This window comes from Sporobolomyces salmoneus (genome assembly GCF_050403485.1).
Source record: "Sporobolomyces salmoneus JCM6883 DNA, S_salmoneus_JCM6883_v1_ctg37, whole genome shotgun sequence".
Lineage (NCBI taxonomy): Eukaryota > Fungi > Basidiomycota > Microbotryomycetes > Sporidiobolales > Sporidiobolaceae > Sporobolomyces > Sporobolomyces salmoneus.
Genome location: NW_027481126.1, coordinates 151188 through 169762, shown reverse-complemented (window position 1 = coordinate 169762; position 18575 = coordinate 151188). Strand labels below are relative to the sequence as shown.

The following is an 18575-nucleotide window of genomic DNA, read 5'->3' as shown; positions in this document are numbered from 1 at the left end:
AGAGATATATGATAGATCTCTCAGAATGATGCACCTTGTCATCACTCCGTCGCGACGAATCGAGGGAGAGAGACGAGAAAGAAAAGCAACACGAGTCGATTGAGCTCGAACAACAGCTCGAACAACACAAGAATCGATTTCTCCTCCATCGACTCCAGTCGCAGCGAGAGACCTCTGACACCTGTGAGGAGGAGGAAACAAGCACCGAGCGACGAAGGGCACACGAGCAGGTAAGCGGGAGACGAGCGAATCATCAAGTTCGAAACTCAAACTTCAATCGCTGTCAAGAACGCAACCTCCTTCGCCTCTCCTCACAGCCCCTCACTTCCCACCTCACGGAGAGCGACATCGGCACAAAGAAAAGAGAGATTGCGACGCTCTCGACCTCCCTCGCAGAAGTGCTCAGCGAAACGAAAGAGCAAACCCTGTCAATTGCGATCCAAACTCAATTCCCTCCTCTCTCCCTCTTCATTCTTCCATCTTCAGATCCACCTGAGCTCGACCCTACACTCCTCCCTCTGCCTCTCTACTTCCATCTTCATCCCTTCCAATTCCCTCCCGAATCTCCTCATCCCTTCGAAAAGCAATCCAATTTCCCTCAATTCCGCTTTCGTGTTGACTAAACAACTCCCCAATTCTCCTACTTTCTCAGACGTGACTTGCCCCCCGCGAGTAGGACCTATGAGAAGATGAGTGAGGGTGGAAGGGAAATGATGGATCGTTCCGAGGTGTCCGAAATTCGGAAGATGCACAAATCGTAGTTTCGATTCTTCGACGGTATGCGACGGGCCGACGGATGGGGAGGAGCTGGAGGAGAGCTCGTCGAGGAACTGACGGGAAGGATGGAGGTTTCGAGGTGGATCGCATGAAAAGCGAGTTTCGTGATCCGTTGTCCCTCCTCCAATGACGGATCCTTCGGGTGGATCGTATGCGGGCAATGATGCTTGGTCGTAGGAATGTAGATGGGTGAACCGTGGGAGTGAGACCGCGATGAGAGTATTCCTGACGATTCGAGCGAGGTTTGGAGGGATTGTGAGCGGGTGAAGGTGAGAATCTGCTAGACTCAGGTTCTTGAGCGAAGATAGAGAGCATTCTCCTGAGGGAGAACGCGGAGAGAGGAGAATCGTGAAGGTGGGAGCGAAACCGAGTCCGGAGGAGGCGGAGAACGAAGGGAGAAGGGAGAGTGAATCGAGCGAGAATGACGGAGGACGAGGAGCGGGGAAATGCGAGAGAGGTGGACGGATGGGAGTCGCGAGTGTGAGGGAATTGAGATCTAGTTCAGACCGTGAGAAGTCAGTGAGAGCTCGAAATAAGGAGGACGAGGGAGAGCTCACTTCTGAGAGATTTTGAAGAAAGGAAATCTTCTTTTAAACCGAACGTCGTCGGAACACACACCGTTAACTCCCTCAATTCCGTAAACATTTCGAGAACGTCTCCGATTAGAGATAGATCCCATTCCTTGACCTCTTTGTGTCGAGAAACGAAGGAGAGTCTCATGACTTCTTTCGCTAGTTCAGGTCGATTCTTGAGTGTGTGGAGGAGGGGTAGGAGTTGAGAATTGCCGCAAGAGATGAAGATGCGGGAGTAGAGGATAGGGAGATAGAACGAATGAAAGGAACGGGAAACGAGGAGGAGCTTGAGAAGACTCGAGTAGCGAAGAAACGGACGGGAGAGAGGAGAAGCAGGAGGGGAGAGAAGATCGGTTAGGGTGAGAGAGAGGATCTCGAGCGTGTTGAGGTGCATCGATGTGGTGTATCGGTCAGGAATGAGCGAGGACTATGCAGGAGAAGGAGATAGAGAGGAAAAGATGAGAACCATTCGCTAACTGCATCGGTTCAACCGAGTCCAGGGCGAGTTCTCACTGTTTACTATTGTGCGTGATCATGAGTCTCTGGGAGAACAGCATTACATCCAGGATTACCTCTACTCCCTCGAAACGATCCCTAGTTGAATCAGACGACTATCGAATCGAACGAACCCATCCCTTTGATCCCTGAGCGCTTTCCAGTTGGCCTCCAACTCCTATATCGGTCGCTTGTTTATCGTGTGCAGCTGCTAGATGCTAAGATTTGTGATTGTCGATCGGTGAGACGAGCGAGACGAACGGCGAATTACTGAGGATCGATCCCTGCTTCCTAGCTATCGCCCTGCTCCTGATCAGCTCCCAGCAAGCTCCCGTATGCATCTCGTCGAAGCTCGTCTCGAGTCGTGTGATGTGGCAGCGATCAAAAGATTTTCGAACGCTCTCTTGCTCTTTCCCTTCACCTCTCTCCCGACTCGTATGGATCTAGGTCAAGAACTAGTAGATCGACTAGTCACGGCCGTAGAAGAGCAAGATGTTCTATTCACGCTGTATTGGATCAACGAGTTGACTAAATCGGGTTTACTTGAACAATTTACGAGGATCAAACGTCAGTCCCTCTCCCATCGTTGATCCATAGGGAGGTAGTCTTTGAGCTAACACCGTGGATGGACTCGTGTTAATGCGGACTGACAGATTCGAGGAAGAAATTAACGGCGTTTGAATCAATCGTCTCGAGTTCGAAATCGACACAACTCGTCGAAATCATCCTTCAAATCTTACTCCTTACAGCCGAAGGAATCACCGATACGACCGAATTGATCAGAGGGTTGATCGAGAAAGCGAAAGAGAAGAGGAATCGAGAAGTAGTGGATTTATTGAGAGAATGGAAAACTGTGAATCGCAAAGATCGTACGTTTCCTACCTCTCTTCTGCCACTCTCGGATACGATGAGCTGATAGAGTGTTCGTGAGATAGTCACGGTACCCCTGAAGCTACTATCGTTGCCGTTGGCGGAAGCAGGAGACGTGATTGATCAGACTTTACCCGAACCTCCAAACGCCGCGAACCTCACGGGATACAACCCACTTCCAGATCCGGAGACCTTCGTCCCAGCGCCGAGATCACCGACTCCTCCTCCGCCAGCAGCTCCAGCTACGGCAGTAGTGGAAAAGTTCAGAGAACCGAGTCCTCCTCCGCAGAAGGTCGAGACTCTACAGAAAGAGCTCAATCCTCCACGTCGTACTTCAACCTCGAAACCTATCTCCTTCTCGATCCCTCGTCAAGCTCGACCAACCTCGCCCACAAGCACTCGAACCGAACCGAAAGCCCTCGAGGAGGAAAAGCTCGAAAAATCGTCGAAAAACCCTTTATCGCCTCCCGGCCCTTCCTCTCGAGCTCCCTCTCGCGTGCGACGTTCTCCTTCTCCCTCGCGCCGTCGCTCACCTTCTCCTAGCCGCCCCTACCCTTCCTCAACTCGTTCCCGTTCGCGTTCGCAGCGTTCCCTCTCGCCCCGGCGTCCCTCCTCACGTCGTCCTCCTTCGCTCCCCGTCGATCCCTCCTCATTAACCCGGATCAACATCGCCCGATTCCCCGTCGGTTACTCCCCCTCTGATCTCTCAGACCTGTTCTATTCCGTCTGTCGAGTTTCGTCGAAAGTGATTTTGTGTCATTCGACTTATTGGCCTACTTATGCGTTTTTGGACGTCGAGAAGGAGGAAGCGAAGAGGTGTATTCGACTTTTGGAGGGGTATAGTCTAGGAGGAGGTGGAGCTGGGGGGAGAGGAGAAGGAGGAGAGGGAACGAGGATTAGATGTAATTATGCGGGGAGACAGGGAGGAGGAGGTGGTGGTTTTAGGAGAGGAGGTGGATGGGCAGAAAGGAATGGGAACGGAGATCGAGACGGAGGGGGGGATAGACCAATGATACCGCTTCGACCGAGCAGTGGAGATTTCGGAGGATCGGGTCGGTTTTCACCACCACCACCAGGACCTTCAGCTTCAAACTCGAACTCGATCCCCGTCTCAGTTACCCGCGGAGGAGAAAGGGACACGGAGTCAACTATGATCTCAGAGCCGAAGGAAAACGGAGGAGGAGAACCCGACGCCCCTTCATCTCGCTCTCGTTCTCATTCCCGACCTCGCAGCGGAACCGATCTCCATCGTTCATCTCGACGTCGTTCACGTTCCCCTCAAACGCCTCTCGACACCGTTAATGGACCCTCGGCTTCAGGAGGAGGATTTCAAGAAGATGAAACACGTCCTTCCTCCTCGCGACGTTCAAGTCACTCTCATTCCCATTCGAGTAAGAGATACAAACGCAGTACCTCTACCTCGACGAGTCACCGCGATCGAGATCGAGATCGGGATTATCGAGATCGGGACCGTGAAAAGGAGAGGGAGAGGGAGAGAGAACATCGAGGAGAAAGAGGAGAAAGAAGTAGAAGGGAAAGAACTCGTTCGGTCGAATCGGAACCTGATTATGGACCAGCGCCGCCCCCGCCTGCCTCTTCGACGTCGATCTCTACGGTAGTTAATGGTCACAGTAACGGAATTAGTTCGAGGGAGAAAGAGAAGGAAAGGGATTATAGAGATAGGGATAGAGATAGAGGAAGTCGAGCTGGCTCGAGATCTGGTGGAGGAGGAGGATCGAGTAGGAGACATCATGGTCATCATTCGTCGAGCAGAGGCGACAGGGATAGAGAGAGGGAAAGGGAAAGAGAAAGAGAGAGGGAGAGAGGTTCGAGGTCGAGGGATTAACCCGCTGGACGGAGTCAGATGCGGTCTACTCGGCGGTGTGGATACAGACGGATGAACAAAACATGTACAAGGGGTGCAAAAAGTCGTTAAACTCGCAACAAATCGTTACTCTCAAAATCGTTTCCCGCTTCTTTTGACTGTATGTATTTCTGTCCCATCCCCTTTCTCTCTTCTCTCTTTTCGTTCTCCCAATCTTTCGGAATCGTTTGTTTGTCAGATAGCAACAATCCACAATTTCGCAGACAAAATAGCAATAGCAACTTCTCCTCGTTTTCACTTGTATTGTCTCGCGAAGAGAGGGAGAGAGACAGGGAGGGAACCAGGGACAACGACGAGACTGCCTGAGGTTAAGGTTGAGCTCGACCCTGAGCATTCCAACCGGCTCTTCTTGTCTCTCGAGGACTACGAAAGTCAAGAGTGCAAGAAAAACGATATGGATTGCTGTGCAAACGTTTTTGAGAAAGTAGACGACAGATAGATACGAAAGAATAACCGATTGAACCGAAAGAAAGAGGAGAGGGAACAGAGAAGAAAAGAAACCTTGAGAGAAAATCATCCTTTTTTGTGTTGGAGAGGAAGGGAGGAACAGAGGCAGAGACCCGATAAAGACCGATGAGACCGAAGAGACCGAAGAGAGAGAGGGAGGAGAGAGGATATTAACAGATGCGGACGGAGGTAGAGCGGAAGAAGGGGTTTAGTTGATGGAGATGAGCTATGAACCGAAGGGGAGTCAGCTCGAGGTTAGGCTCGGAGATAGTATGACAGATAACTTACACCCTTGAGGAGGTTAGTAAGGATAGGAGTCGTCTTAGCATCAACAGTGACTCCGAGAATGTTCCCGAGTTTCGAGACCAACCCAGCGTCGATGCCCTCGTCACCAGTGAGGAGACCGGCACCGACAACCGAGTTTCCACCAGCGACGTACGAACCGAGATCGAGCCCAGAAGCCGAAGAGAGCGTAGCTTCGGTGTCGGTCGTAATTTGTCCAACGTTTCCCTTGACCGAAGTTGCGACTCCGTTGGCGTTCGCGGCAACAGCAGCGACGGCGTTCGTGGAGGATCCGACGGTGGCGGCCGTGGCCGCGAGGACTCCGGATGCGTCAGCGGAGACGAGGGAGGAAGAGTCGACGACGGAACGCTTCGTCTTGATGTCGACGTGAACGAGGGATTGGAGGAGTTGAGAGAGGCCGAGGCGGAGCTGTAGAGCGTTGAGAGAGACATTGGCATCAAAAGCCTAAGACGAATGATCTGGTCGAGATGAGTAAACTCACGTTGACGTTCGATTCGAGCAAGTGGAGAAGCTCGAGGTCGGAAGAAACAACGACATCGTCACGCTTGTGGTGGATAGTGATGAGTCCCTTAAGGAGGTTAGAGAGCGAGACACCAGCCTAAATGGAGAGCAAAGAGGAAAGAAAGTCAATGAGAAGAACAGGCAAACAGGACATCGCGAAGAAAGCTTACATCGAGCTTGAGTCCCAACAAGTTACCGAGCTTCGAAGCGACGTCTAGAAGAGGAGCGTTCAGTCAGTCGGTGGAGGAAGAAAGATTGGGAGCTGTTGTCGAGACTCACCAACTTGAGTGTCGAGGTTGTCTCCGACGGTTGTAGTAGCTCCGACGTACGAGCCCTTTCCGATAGTAGTCAAAGTCCCCACATCGACGAGATCGTCGTTGGCGCGTTTGTAGAGCTGAACGAGGGGAAACCTGTCAGGTCGATTCTCGTCGCATGGAGGAGACGATGAGCACGGGACTTACTTGCTCAGTAGCGACTTCACGCTTGCCGAGGAGACCGCCGAGAAGACCCTTGAGGAGTTTGCTGAGTCCGAGAGAAACCTGAGGAGAGCGATGCGGAGCAGAGTCAGTCTCAGGGAGGCTCGAAGACCAAATCCGGCAGACTTACGTGGGTATCGAGGCCAAGAAGGTGCCCGAGCTTAGCGTCTACGTCTACAAGAGCAACGAGATGAATCAGAGACGTCCAAGAGAGAGAGAGCATAGAGAGAGCTTGGACTCACCAACTTCAGTGTCCAAACCGTCGCCGATAACAACTGAGGCATCTGCCCCGGAGTTCTTCCCGAGAGTAGCCCCGACGTTTGTGTTGACGATATCGTCGCGCTTGTGGAGGAGACCTCTGAGGAGACGACCGAGACCGAGGGAAGCCTGAGAGTGAAACGATGGTCAGTTCTCAGAATTGCTGAGACGAGTTCGAGAGTTATGAAAGGCTCACGGTAGCGTCGAGACCGAGGAGTTGACCCAATTTAGCAGCAGTGGCTGTTGAAGGAACAAGATCAGATCAGCTTGCGAGATTGGAAGATAGAATCACTTCTCGTTCGAAGATGCGAGCGCTTACCGGTATCGATGTCACCCGAGTCGGAGACCTTGGCAATGACAGCAGCACCAGAATTCTTGCCAATCGTCGTTCCAACCGCAGTGTCGACAAGGTCCCGTTCAGAAAGGTTGATGGAACGACGGGTCTGCGAGCGGGAAAAGCGTTGTCAGCATAAAGCGTTGCAGGGTCACGACAGCACGTGAAGAGTAACTCACCTCTTGGAGGGGAGCAGCGGTCGCAAGAGCGGCGACGGAAAGAGCGAAGGCGGTTTTGACGAGCATTTTGAGTGAACGAAAGTCGAGAAAGGAAGGGAAGTGAAGTGAAGAGGAGAGTGCAAGGAAGGAGAGGAGAGAAGAGTGTCTGTGTGAGAGATCGAGGAAAGAGAGTGAGAGGGTAGAAGTGATGAAGAGAGAAGAAAGAAAGGCAAACGAACAGGTTGAGCGGGTTTTGTTCGCGAACTCGATCAAGCGGAGATGATCGAGCACCTCATTGTTTGTCGACTTCCGATGGACGCTTGACATTGTTGGGGATGTGATGGAGCACGCACAGACGCACGAGAGAGGGAGATACTGCTGGCAGGGAAGAAATTAACGACGAGAGAGGCAATCCGCTCGAAGCTTTCCTCTCGCCGAGGAGCCCCTTGCCTCGATCTTCCATTCGCCAAAGTATATTTCGACCGACCTCAGTGAGATTGTGTGGAAAGACGCCGCGCGAGCAGGAAGTCGAAGAGGTGCAGGAAAAAAATGAGTTGGCGAAATCCTGGAGACGAGGTCCTGCAAGGTTTTAAGATTTTCGCGATAAGCTTTATGAATTCATTTTGGTAAAGTGGAAGAAGTATTACCTTCAACTCTATAGGCTTCGTCTCGGCCACGTTGCAAGAGATTGAGAGAGACAGGAAAACGAAAACGAAGCGAGCGTATAAAAAGAAGCGAGCAGCTCCCGTCTCAGCGCCTTGACGGGCGGTCGGGTACTTCAGAGCGAATCAGAAGCAGCATGCTACATCGAATGGGTTCGCATCGTGCTTCCTCTGAGCGGGTGGGAGTCTCATCATTCGTTCAACTTACTGTTGTTCTCCCTGGAACATGCAAGGTTTGAGTGAGCCCTTTGATCGAACGGGATCAGCATAGAGGGCTTTACAAAGCTTACTAATGAGGTTCACGTTGCTTCCATGCCGTACGTCCTGATAGTTCCCCCAACGAACCTTGTTTTCCTTCAACTTTCCTTCTTCTGTCCAAGTGTCCCCTCCAGAGGTCGGTCTTCGACATTAAGCTTGATCCGAGCTGTTGTTCATTCGAGGTCGAGACGGAACTCCGCAGTATAGGTCAAATTTGACGGAAGCGCAGAGGTGAGGAGAGGAAAGTGCGAGTTGCCGACTCTGGGGGACAAAATCGGTAATTACCTCAACACGAGTGAGAATGTTCGAGATTCGATGCTGAGCGAGAGATGAGCGACCAGATTGTCTTCCATCTGCGAAAGTGAAAACCGATTTACACTTTTCCGAAGTTCCCTTCGCAAAAGCTTGTTCCAGGCCGTCTGTTCGCGAGACGGTCCCCAGCAACATATACTTCACGTTTCCAGAATCGACGATGCGCTGTTTCTGGAATCTCAGACTCAGAATGCTGAACAGAAACAATTGTCTTCGAAAAATCGAGATGCTCAAGACGATTTTCCATTGCGCAGCGCCTGAGTTCTGAGCCACACGTGTTCTGAGCCATACAAGCGCTTAGTGGATACCAGAGAGGCAGAAGCTCGCGGGTAATGACCGAGCCTGCCGTACCTCGAGAGACAAAACAATGTGATTTCATGGCAAACTTGTTTTTTCCTCGACGTGAAAGTCCCAACGACGACTGAGGAAATCCTGTACAGTGTTCATCATGTAATCCATCATACCCCAATCTGCTTATCGTCGAAAGAGCATTGATCCTCTGAAATTCCTTTCCGTATCTGATTCCTCCTCAACTTTTGACATCTACCTAACCTCGTCTCCTCCAATCCGGGTCCCCTCTTTCGTAGTCCTCCTCTCTTGAATGATACTCGGATTGACGACGCCTCCTGCTCGTAGACTGACCATGCGAGACGACCGGTTGATCCCTATTTCGCGATTGAGCTCGTTCTCGAGGTGGACTTGATCTTCCTCGACGACCTCGGGGTTGTTCGGGTGAAGAGTCGGGGTCTGATCCAGAGGAGCGTCGATGTCGGTACGAGGCAGCATTCGGGTACTTTGGGTGTCGATAAGCGAAGGGAGAACTAGACGTTGGGGCGAGAGAAGATCGTCGATGAGAGTAGGGTGAGTCAGAAGCGAGAGAGTGTCGTTTCTCATGATGGTAGCGAGAGGGAGAACGGGACCTGTCTCGGCGAGAGTGGCGAGTACGAGAAGGGGAACGCGAACGTCGTCGATCTTCGTTTCTCCTCCTACTTCTTCCGGTATCACGGCTCTCCTCATCGTCTTGATCCTCGCGCCTCGCATATCTGTCACCGTAGTCGACCCTCCTTAGATGACTTCTTGCGGGAGAAGGAGACCTCGATCGACGACGTTCCCGACTGTGACTTGACCTCCTCCTCCTCCTCTCCTTTCTCGGTTCCTCGTCCCTGTACTTCTCTTCCCTGTGACTACCCATATCCCTCGCATCGACGTTCGACCTGCGCCTGCTACCCAGACTAACAACTTCGATCCTCCTTCCGAAAAACGGTCTCCCGTTAAAATCCCTCTTCACAAACGCTGCCGCCTTTTCTCCGACTACTCGAAGCTGCGCGACTACCTGAGGCTCATTTCGATCCTTCCCACGGTCGTATGAGCGAAAGGCTGTCAAATCGATCCAATATTTGAGCGTCCCCGATAGAGCTTGGGCGATTTGGTACGTGGTCGTTTCGATCGAGAATCCTCGTAGTTCCAAAGTGTACCACTCTTCTTCTTCATCTCGTCTTGGTTGTCGTTCCGAGCGAATTGAGGGATAAAATCCTCCTCCTCCTTCGGATTGTCCTCGAACCGGCAATGGAGGACGAGTGGAAGATCCAACCTCGACCTCATTCCTCGAATCGTATCGCGTGGTAGTAGATAGTCTCGCATCCACGTATCCTACCTCTCGTCCTGTCGCGAGCCTCGGCTGTAATTTCCATACTGCCCCATACCCATTCAAGAACGGCTGTCCTTTCCAACTCTGCCTTTCTTCATCCACCATCTCGTTCTCGACGATCCTTTTCTTGAGCTCTCCCGAGATGAATAAGGATTTCTCGATTCGAATGATCGCCCAGGATTGATTGTGATCGTTGTAGAAATGTTCGATCTCGATGAGTGGACGGATTCGAAGGACGTCGTCGAAATAGGATTCGACGGTTCGTTCAGAGGTTAGACGTGGGAGAGGAAGGTAGAGTCGGACGAATTCGAGGGAAGGAGTTGATTCGGGTTGAGGTTGAATTTTCGAGGGAGAGGGAGCGGGATCGGAGTCGAGGCGGGGAGGAGAGAACGGAAGATCATCGAAAGAGATGGAACGGTGACGAGAAGGAGATCGGGGGCGGGGAGAAGCAGAGGGAGAGCGTTTGAACGGACTTTCCTTCGAGGTCGAATCGAGCTGAGGTTGCGGAACTGGAGAAGAGGAAGCGTCGGGAAGGGGTTGATCCGATCTCTCGTTCTCGACTGTAAGTGGTGATTGTGCTGTGTTGCTGGTAGGAGTGAGTGAAGAGGAGGGTCGGAAAGGCCGAGCTGGAGCTGCGAGGAAACGAAAGACGAAGAGAGGTAAGCTTTCTCCGAGTTCACTTCGCGCGGGACACACGTACACTTCTCCCGCGTCTCGACTTCCCTCATGTCCTCATCCTCAACCTGTCTCCTTCGATCGAGCTCCTCAAACTTCTCCATCACCGTCGCTTCAAACTGTTCGCGAAACGAATTCGGTTCCAGCTTTTCCTCGTCAACCTCCATCATTTTCCTCAGTACTTCCTTGTCGACCTTTGCTATATCAGCTCCCTTGTCGAACAAAGCGTTGAGAATCTTCAGATCCGATTCAGTGAGGTCGGGATAGCGATGAAAGACATGTTCGATTGCGAGATCTGTCCTCGAAGATGTTGATCAGTTCTCGCGCATTTGGAGCAAGTGAGAGATTAGCACTCACGTAGTTGAGCCACTCCATTGGCGTCTAGTCCGTCGAGAACGAGCTGGATTTGTTGGAGATCACTTTCCGGAGGAGATTGTTTGATGAAGTTCATGAGACGTTCAAAAGGCAAGCCTTCTAGTTGTTTCTGTTCAGAATCATCAGCTTCAGGTGGGACCTCCATGGCAAGTCCGAAGATGTTGAGTGAAGGGGACAAAGTGTCGAAGAGAGTGCGATCTGAGCGAGACTTTCGCTTCGAGCCGCGGTCTACTCTCAGCGATCAGACTTTTGTCGTCTCAAGCTTTGACTCAGACAGCTCCCTGTGATGGTACGGCCAGCGAGCGGTCCAAGGATTGCGTAGAGAGGAAGGAAACGTCGAGGCAAGGAAAGAAGTCGAAGGTATCGCAGGTTTACGTTGTCGGGTGAGTCTTCAGGCTGCACAGCGTCATTGGAATGAGAGTATATAGATGCTGCGTTCTGCGTACGAGCACGAGACAGGAAAAGAAAAGTCAGAACAGAGAGAGCCACGAGGAAGAGGGAGAATTGAAAGGGAACTCACGCAGGACAGACCGCCTCCGGCCACGCGAGTATCCCCTCCTTGACGCAAGCATGTTCAGTATACTCTGTCGGCACCTGTTCAGACGGATCCGAGGCCTGCGAACGGATTCTTTCCACGATTCCGAGACGAGCACTTGATGAAGGACGACTTACTTCTGCATGTCAAAGCACAACAAGGAGGGGACCGATAGAGAGAGAGAAAAGGAACTCCTACAACAGATAGAATAGAAAGAATGTGGTGAAATGCGAAATCACTCAATCAAGACGCCATCTCGATTTCCATCTTGACGTCCTCCCCCTCCTCTCCTCCGTCCTCTTCTCTCCCCCTCTTCCGACTACCTCTATCACCACCTCTCGTGGTGAGATGTTCCAACCCACCACTCTCCTTCAAGAACTCCCAAACTCTCTCGACCTTCTCCCCCCATTCTCCCATTCCTTCCCGGCCAGATTCCTCATCCGCTCTCCTAACCGCTCTCCTAGCTTGTTCCATCCCCATCTCGATTCCTTTACTTTCCAATCGAACGTATTCCCTCAACAGAGTTTGTTTCAAGAACAAATAAGGTCGAGGTAACATTCTCAACGTCGAACACAATTCCTTCTCGAACCGAGTCAGGAGGTGTAATGAGCCGGAAGTAGCGAGAGTTAGAGGTGGTTGGGGTTGTTTCTTCGAGGTCGAGCTCGAGGTGAAGGTGATGTTCGATCCTCCTCCTGAAGGAGTTCCTCCAGTTGAGGCACGAGCTCCTCGATCGAAGGTGAGAGAGACGGAATCGCGGTAAGAAGCGGCTTTGGCGGATTGTCGTGTTGTTTTCAAGTGGTCGTATTGAGATGCGGCGGCGAGAGTAGTGATTCCGTTTCGACGGTACTCTTGTAATTCCGCTATCCGTTTTCGTAGCGTAATCTCATCTGGCGAGAGAAGAAAGTCAGCTCAGTTCGCCAAACGCGAGGAAGGAGAGACGCCTACAGAGTAACCCGTCGACGAATTCTTCGTGATCTCTCGAAGTTTGTATCCTCGAGAAGACTTTACTTCGATTGATCAAATCCCTCTCGTCCTTGTTCCTCTTCCTCTCTACAGCTGAGATCTACGAACCGCAGGATATGGGTTAATTCGGAGTGAGACCGCGAGAGAAAGGGAGAACTCACAGTTTTGTAGTTGATCAACCCTCGATCAAAGATTAAATCTTTCGCCATCATCCTCTTATCATACTTCTCATTGAACATCTCCAGTACACTCAGCTTCAACTCCAACTCCGCTTCAGGTTCCTCATCCGCACCATCTCCATTCTCCGCCCCAGTCGTCGGTTTCGTCTCTTCCGATTGATTTTTAACCCCTTCTCCTCCCTCCCTCACCGTAATCGACGCAGTCTGATCCTTCGCCGGAGGAGGCAAACTCGCCGGTTGATCCGATCCACCAAAACTCATAACTTTCCCAAATTCCAAATCCTTGATCAACACTTCCGCCTCGTTCTCAAACTCGTGTTCAAACTCCAATCGCGCCGGCATGTACCCTCCTATCTCGTGACAAGTCGGTGCGGAAGCGAGAGGTTTAGGTGGGGGAAGGGGAAGAGGTTTCGATTGAAGGATTTCGAGTCGAGTTTTCTTGAGCGAGGCGAAAGTGTCGAGATCGGTCGGGGAGAAATTCGTTTCAATGATCTGTAGCAGCACGCTCGAACATTCTTCATATCTGTAGGCGAAAGATGAAAGGACGATCGACGTACGGGTAAAGGCCAATCTGGACTGTTCAAATAAGTCCTTTCGTAATGCTCTTTGCATTCCTCTTTCGTTCGCCCTCCTACGTGCTCACTGATATCCGCCCAGTTTCCTAATCCATACATTTCTGCTCCTTCGATCAACAACAATTCTTCATCGGCTCCCCATAGTTGAGTAAAGATCGGGAAAGCGTGAGACGAGATGATTCGGTACGCGTGCGTAGCCCGATGAGGTCCTAACGCTTTTCCATGCAAGAAGCACTACGAAATCGATTACTGTCAGTGGACAAGCTCGTGACACAGGAAGGAGAGAAACGAGCGAAGACTGACATCGACGCATAAATCGAAATCTGGACAAGTCAACCTCTCCGTCCCGGGATGCTTCTCGGCACATCTCACATGTACTGAATGAGTGATATCGGCTGAACAGGAGTCGCATGAGGCTTTCATCCCGGATTCGAGAGTCGGGCCAGTTTGGGAAGTCGAGTTCGAGTCGGAACCGGGAGTTTCTCGTGGTTTCTGTTTACGTTTCGTTACTGTCATCGTATCGTACTGTTCCTGCGAGGCGGTCTGGAGTGCAGAGAGAGAGGGGAGACGCGATGAGGGGAGGATGATGAGATCGACCAAGGTCGGGAGGACGAGGGAGCGAGGTGACAGGAGCAAGCCCTGGAGCAAGTAGATCGTACTGTTCGTCCTTAGCTGATCTCTGTTTGGTGCAGGTGAATGGATAGAGATCAAAAGATCAAGATCGAACCGACCGCTTCTCTTTCCTCCTAACGACTCACTTTGCGACCGAATACGATGCAAGTACTCTTACCAGGCGACTCTCTACCAGTACCTTCAACTTCTACTTCCCTCCATCTTGGTCCCGGTCTTTCCTCCTCTTCCTCCGCTCCTTCATCTCAAAAGCAATCTCAGCCAGCCCCAGCAGTCTCCTCCACGAGAGCTGGACTACTCGGACATCTCCCCTCGCAGACCTCGTCGGGCGCCGATCGATTCTGGATCGAATCTCGACAATTTCGTTACACTCCATCTCCACCTGAACCAGTACTCGGAATCATCACGGCGAGACACGCAGAAGGTTACAGAGTAGATATTGGGAGTAGTCAACCTGCTTCTTTGGACGCTTTAGCGTTTGAAGGGGCGACGAAAAGGAATAAACCAAATCTGAAAGTGAGTTCTTTCTCTTGTCTCTGTCTCTCTGGAATCAGCTGAAAGGGGTTCGAATACACAGATCGGGACATTAGTGTATGGATACCTGTTACCGACACCGGCATTCTCCGAACCTGAACTGAGTTGCGTCGATCAAACGACTCAGAAGTCGGCGGGTTTTGGAGAGTTACAGGATGGGTACTTGATCAGAGGTGTAGAGTTGGGGAGATGCAGAGCGTAAGCTTCTTTCTCACTGGATCATTGCATCGAGATCGCAAGCCGAAGAAGTAGACATTGACTCTTGTTTTTTCCCCTTTTCATCCCTCCTTCATACCGCTTGCACTCCTCCCTCCACTCCGACGGTCCCTCGTACTTCGACAGTCTACTGAGTCCGAAGAACCCGACGTTATCCCAACTAGGTTCGAAGTTTCCGTTCGAAGTCGCAGTAGGAATGAATGGTCGAATTTGGGTCAAGTCGTCCTCTTCGACAGGGATGAGCGAAGATGGAGAAACGGAAGAGTTGGAAAAGATGTGTATGGTGATCAAGGAATTGAAAGGTTGAGAAACGCTCTGAGCGTGACTCGATAACGATTTTATATCACTTCGATTCGACGGAGAGCGTTTCGCACCAGCCTGCTGTAACAGTAGCGGGACGTCACTCCAGTACTCATCACTCGGAATACTCGGGATACTCAGCCTCGGGCAGTCGACATATGCTGACATAGCGACTAAGTTCTCTCTCATTGCCGCGCGAAGGAATTCGGGTCCTGTAGTTGATCCCTGCTTTGATCGACCTCGGGCTTGCTTTCGCCGAAAACAGCCCACTTGGAACGCGCGGAAGCGAGAAGCCGCAAGTACAAGTGAGTGCATTCCTTTCCACGCATGTGCAGAAACTCGAAAAGACGAAAGAGATGGAAAATGAAAAATTAACTTTTCCAAGCGACTTTACAGCACCTCCCATACATTCAACCACATCTCGAGCCAGTAACCGAGTATGAATCCGAGATCCTTTTCAACCGAAGAAGGAAAAAGTAACGCGTGCAGAGATTGAAAAATTTATGCGCTTCGACCCGACACGTTTTACAGGTCAAAACCTCCTTTACTCCGTTCCTCGACTTTCTATACTGCCAGTCCACTCTCTCCTGTCAATTCGCTCGGTGAACGGGTACAACCTTACCTCCTGTGGAACGTTCTTTTCGGTTCCGTCGCATGCATGCTTGCGTGCGAGAAGCGAACAAAACCCGTTCGAATGGTTCGCTCCTCCCTCTCTCTTCTTTCCTCATCACTTTCACTCTCCTTCTCGTTCTCTCTTACACAGACACTCTCTCCTCCTCCTCCAACAGACACTCTCGCTCTCGACTCGAAACTTCTCACTCTCTTTCTTGAATCACTCTCCTTCTTGTCTTCAAAATGCTCGTCAAGACCGCCTTCACCCTTTCCCTCGCTGCCCTCGCCACCGCTGCTCCTCTTCAACGAGAGGTGAGTCCTTCCCTTGACCTGTGTCAATGACACTGAAACTGATTGGGAATCGTCTGTGCTCAGCGTCGTCAAATCGACCTCACGAAGCGTGGAGACATTGTAAACGCAGACGTCGTCGCAAACCTCGGAAAGCACTCTGGAGCTGCCGTACAGGCTGTTGTCTCGGGAGCAGGAGACGTAACCGCAGGTGAGCTACATTACATCTTTTCTGCTCGATCTCTCGCACTGACCACCTTGTCATCTTCGCCCGATCAGATGTCGACGCTAAGCTCGGTCATCTTCTTTCTCTCGACACCAACGTACGTTCACATTGATTCTTCTCTTCCTTCTCTGAGCACGGGTCCCTAACGCTTTTTTCGTTGCCGTTCATAGCTTTCCCTCGGACTCGGTCGTCTCCTCAAGGGTCTTCTCGGCGGTCTCCTCGGTAAACGTGATCTCGAGAACGTCGTCGCCGAGGTGAGCTTTCCGTCCCCTTGCTCTTTGCGATCTATTCGAAACTGATATTCGATACCTGCGAAATAGCTCGTCAAGCGCGGCGATATCGTGAACGCCGACATTGGAGCACAAGTCGGAAAGAACACCAACGCCGATATCAAGGCTATCGTTTCTGGAACTGGCGATGTCGTCGCTGGTTCGTCTCCCCTTTCCCTTGAATACTCCTGGAGAGCAAATTGACTGACTTTCGCTCAAACCCTCTGTAAGATGTCGACGCTAAGATCGGGCATCTCCTCTCCCTTGACACCAATGTATGTTCCTCATCGCTGTCTCGTCATCAGCTTTGAGCTCATTCGATTCGATTTCTCAGGTCTCCCTTGGTCTCGGTAAACTCCTTCGCGCTCTCCTCGGCGGTCTTCTCGGAAAGCGTGACCTCACTTCTGAAGAGGTAAGTCGTACTTGTCTTATCATCAATGCGACGAGAATCGACCTGACCGTTTCTTACTCGACTCACTCGATACTGTAGCTATACAAACGCGCCAACGATGACCTAGTGAACGTGGATCTCGACAGCACGATCGGACACAACTCACACGCTGATGTATCTGCTGTTGTCGGAGGGGATCTCGACACTGAAGTCGGTGAGTCCCGAGCTCTATTCTCTCGCATGGTCTCGAATTGTAGCTAATTTTTGCTATCTTCGCAGACGCGGATGTCAAACTCGGTCACCTCCTCGGTCTCGATGCCAACGTGAGTCTGAGCTTCTAGTCCTCTTCAACGTCGCGGGTCTCTGACTTCCCTCACGCTCTGCAGGTTTCCCTTGGACTCGGCAAACTCCTCAAGGCTCTCTTTGGTCCTCACCACAAGCGTGACCTCACTGCTTCTGTCAAGGGAAATGTTGCCGGGATTGTGACAGACACGGAGGCTACTCTCTCCTCCGCCACTGGACTCGATCTCGGATCTTACGTTGCTGCTGGATCGAACGTCGTTGGCGCCGGTCTCCTGACTGGAGCTGAGGGTATCGACGCGGGCCTTGTAACAGTGCTCGGAAATCTCCTCGGTGTCAAGGTCGATGCTCACACGAAACCAATTCTCGGAAACCTCCTCAAAGGAGTGAGTTCAAACCTTTTCTGCCCTTTCGGCTCGTCCTGAGCTCATAGACTGATCGTACTTCTTGGATGACACAGCTCCTTCACTAAGTGATTCTCTACCACTGCGTACCTCTCGTTATCACCTCGCAAAGGCATCTCGTCTCCTCTTCTCTTCTCTTCATCTGATCGCATTTTCTCCCTCGGCTTCTCTTCTCCCTTCTTCTTCAGGTTTACCTTTCTTTCCCCCCTATTTGTGCTGGTTCGCTCCTTTTTTACATTGTCTGCTCTCTTTAGAAAGGATGGTTTTGACTCTTCAATTTTTCTTCATCTGTACCCCCTCTTTGCTCTTCTTCTTTGGTTTCCCTATCTATTTATTTATTTGGTTCGGCTTCTACCTTTCTATGTCGTCCTTCGAAGACGTCTGCACAACTATTCGGTTTCGTCGACTTCACACAGCGAACGAGAGATTTCGTAAACTTGGGACAAAGCTCGATTTCCAGCGCGCGTGGCTCGAAGCCTTGCTGCTATCGGCAACGGCTAATTGATCTTAATATCTATCTACCTACAGAGGGACGAGGGACCGGTCCGAGAACAGCTGAGAGTCAGACTGCAATGCGCAAAAATTGCTCAGAAGAACGGCTTTGAACTGGAGAGGAAGTCTGCGACCGTGCGTCTCGGGTTCGATATCCGGAATCGTGACCAGGATAAAGCTCCCTCTTACAGAAGCCTCAACGCCGTCGAGTGCGACCCACAGTGATGGGCCCTCGATTCGCAAACCTTTCGCGAAATTCGTGAATGCGAAGTCATTTTCTCGATAAAATTGTCGCTTGCTCCGGTACTTCCGGTCCAGGCAGAAGACATTCAGATCTCACACCGTCAAAGACCTAGAGACAGGACTTGATCCCCCGTTTTCAGAATTTCGACTGAAGTCTCATCTCCTTTTCCCCGATCACTTTCACCCCGATTCTTCATCGACGATACTCGAGAGCACTCTAGCTCGCTACGACAGTCCAGACCACGCGACAGATCGCGTTTATCAAGAGGAAACAAGGAAGAAAGGGTACGAATTCGAACACGCGGAAAAGGGGGAACAGCAGCTTCGGGGGTCACTCTATTTACAAGAGGCTTCGTGAGTCTTTCTCTTCTTACCTGGATTACTCCTCTACTCTTTAAGGAGCGTGATCGTT

The 18575-nt window shown here is 51.3% G+C and overlaps 7 protein-coding genes across 7 annotated transcripts; 3 read left to right on the top strand and 4 right to left on the bottom strand.

Annotated features, from left to right (window-relative positions):
• Window positions 1–482: 482 nt before the first annotated feature.
• Window positions 483–1743, bottom strand: JCM6883_005861 (uncharacterized protein; the record flags this gene model as incomplete). The annotated part of the gene is made up of 2 exons (XM_076633386.1): window positions 483–1273; window positions 1335–1743. The coding sequence occupies 2 exons, from the start codon at window positions 1741–1743 to the stop codon at window positions 483–485; spliced, it is 1200 nt and encodes a 399-aa protein (XP_076486697.1).
• Window positions 1744–2281: 538 nt separating this feature from the next.
• On the top strand, window positions 2282–4560 carry JCM6883_005860 (uncharacterized protein; the record flags this gene model as incomplete). Its single annotated transcript, XM_076633385.1, has 3 exons — window positions 2282–2411; window positions 2498–2713; window positions 2780–4560. 3 exons carry the CDS (start codon window positions 2282–2284, stop codon window positions 4558–4560), a joined length of 2127 nt encoding a protein of 708 aa, XP_076486696.1.
• A 694-nt stretch (window positions 4561–5254) lies between these two features.
• Window positions 5255–7163, bottom strand: JCM6883_005859 (uncharacterized protein; the record flags this gene model as incomplete). The annotated part of the gene is made up of 11 exons (XM_076633384.1): window positions 5255–5272; window positions 5335–5757; window positions 5831–5947; window positions 6021–6064; window positions 6130–6244; window positions 6312–6389; window positions 6457–6500; window positions 6569–6713; window positions 6781–6824; window positions 6904–7027; window positions 7098–7163. The coding sequence occupies 11 exons, from the start codon at window positions 7161–7163 to the stop codon at window positions 5255–5257; spliced, it is 1218 nt and encodes a 405-aa protein (XP_076486695.1).
• A 1688-nt stretch (window positions 7164–8851) lies between these two features.
• JCM6883_005858 (uncharacterized protein) lies at window positions 8852–11151 on the bottom strand (the record flags this gene model as incomplete). Its single annotated transcript, XM_076633383.1, has 4 exons — window positions 8852–9351; window positions 9431–10588; window positions 10657–10926; window positions 10989–11151. The coding sequence occupies 4 exons, from the start codon at window positions 11149–11151 to the stop codon at window positions 8852–8854; spliced, it is 2091 nt and encodes a 696-aa protein (XP_076486694.1).
• Window positions 11152–11784: 633 nt separating this feature from the next.
• Window positions 11785–13774, bottom strand: ADA2 (chromatin-binding transcription regulator ADA2; the record flags this gene model as incomplete). The annotated part of the gene is made up of 5 exons (XM_076633382.1): window positions 11785–12428; window positions 12487–12604; window positions 12666–13175; window positions 13241–13492; window positions 13562–13774. 5 exons carry the CDS (start codon window positions 13772–13774, stop codon window positions 11785–11787), a joined length of 1737 nt encoding a protein of 578 aa, XP_076486693.1.
• A 258-nt stretch (window positions 13775–14032) lies between these two features.
• On the top strand, window positions 14033–14945 carry RRP40 (exosome non-catalytic core subunit RRP40; the record flags this gene model as incomplete). Its single annotated transcript, XM_076633381.1, has 3 exons — window positions 14033–14404; window positions 14466–14620; window positions 14765–14945. 3 exons carry the CDS (start codon window positions 14033–14035, stop codon window positions 14943–14945), a joined length of 708 nt encoding a protein of 235 aa, XP_076486692.1.
• An 848-nt stretch (window positions 14946–15793) lies between these two features.
• Window positions 15794–17496, top strand: JCM6883_005855 (uncharacterized protein; the record flags this gene model as incomplete). The annotated part of the gene is made up of 11 exons (XM_076633380.1): window positions 15794–15862; window positions 15926–16049; window positions 16118–16161; window positions 16235–16318; window positions 16385–16493; window positions 16565–16608; window positions 16668–16745; window positions 16824–16938; window positions 17004–17047; window positions 17111–17410; window positions 17485–17496. 11 exons carry the CDS (start codon window positions 15794–15796, stop codon window positions 17494–17496), a joined length of 1023 nt encoding a protein of 340 aa, XP_076486691.1.
• Between the last annotated feature and the right edge of the window lie 1079 nt (window positions 17497–18575).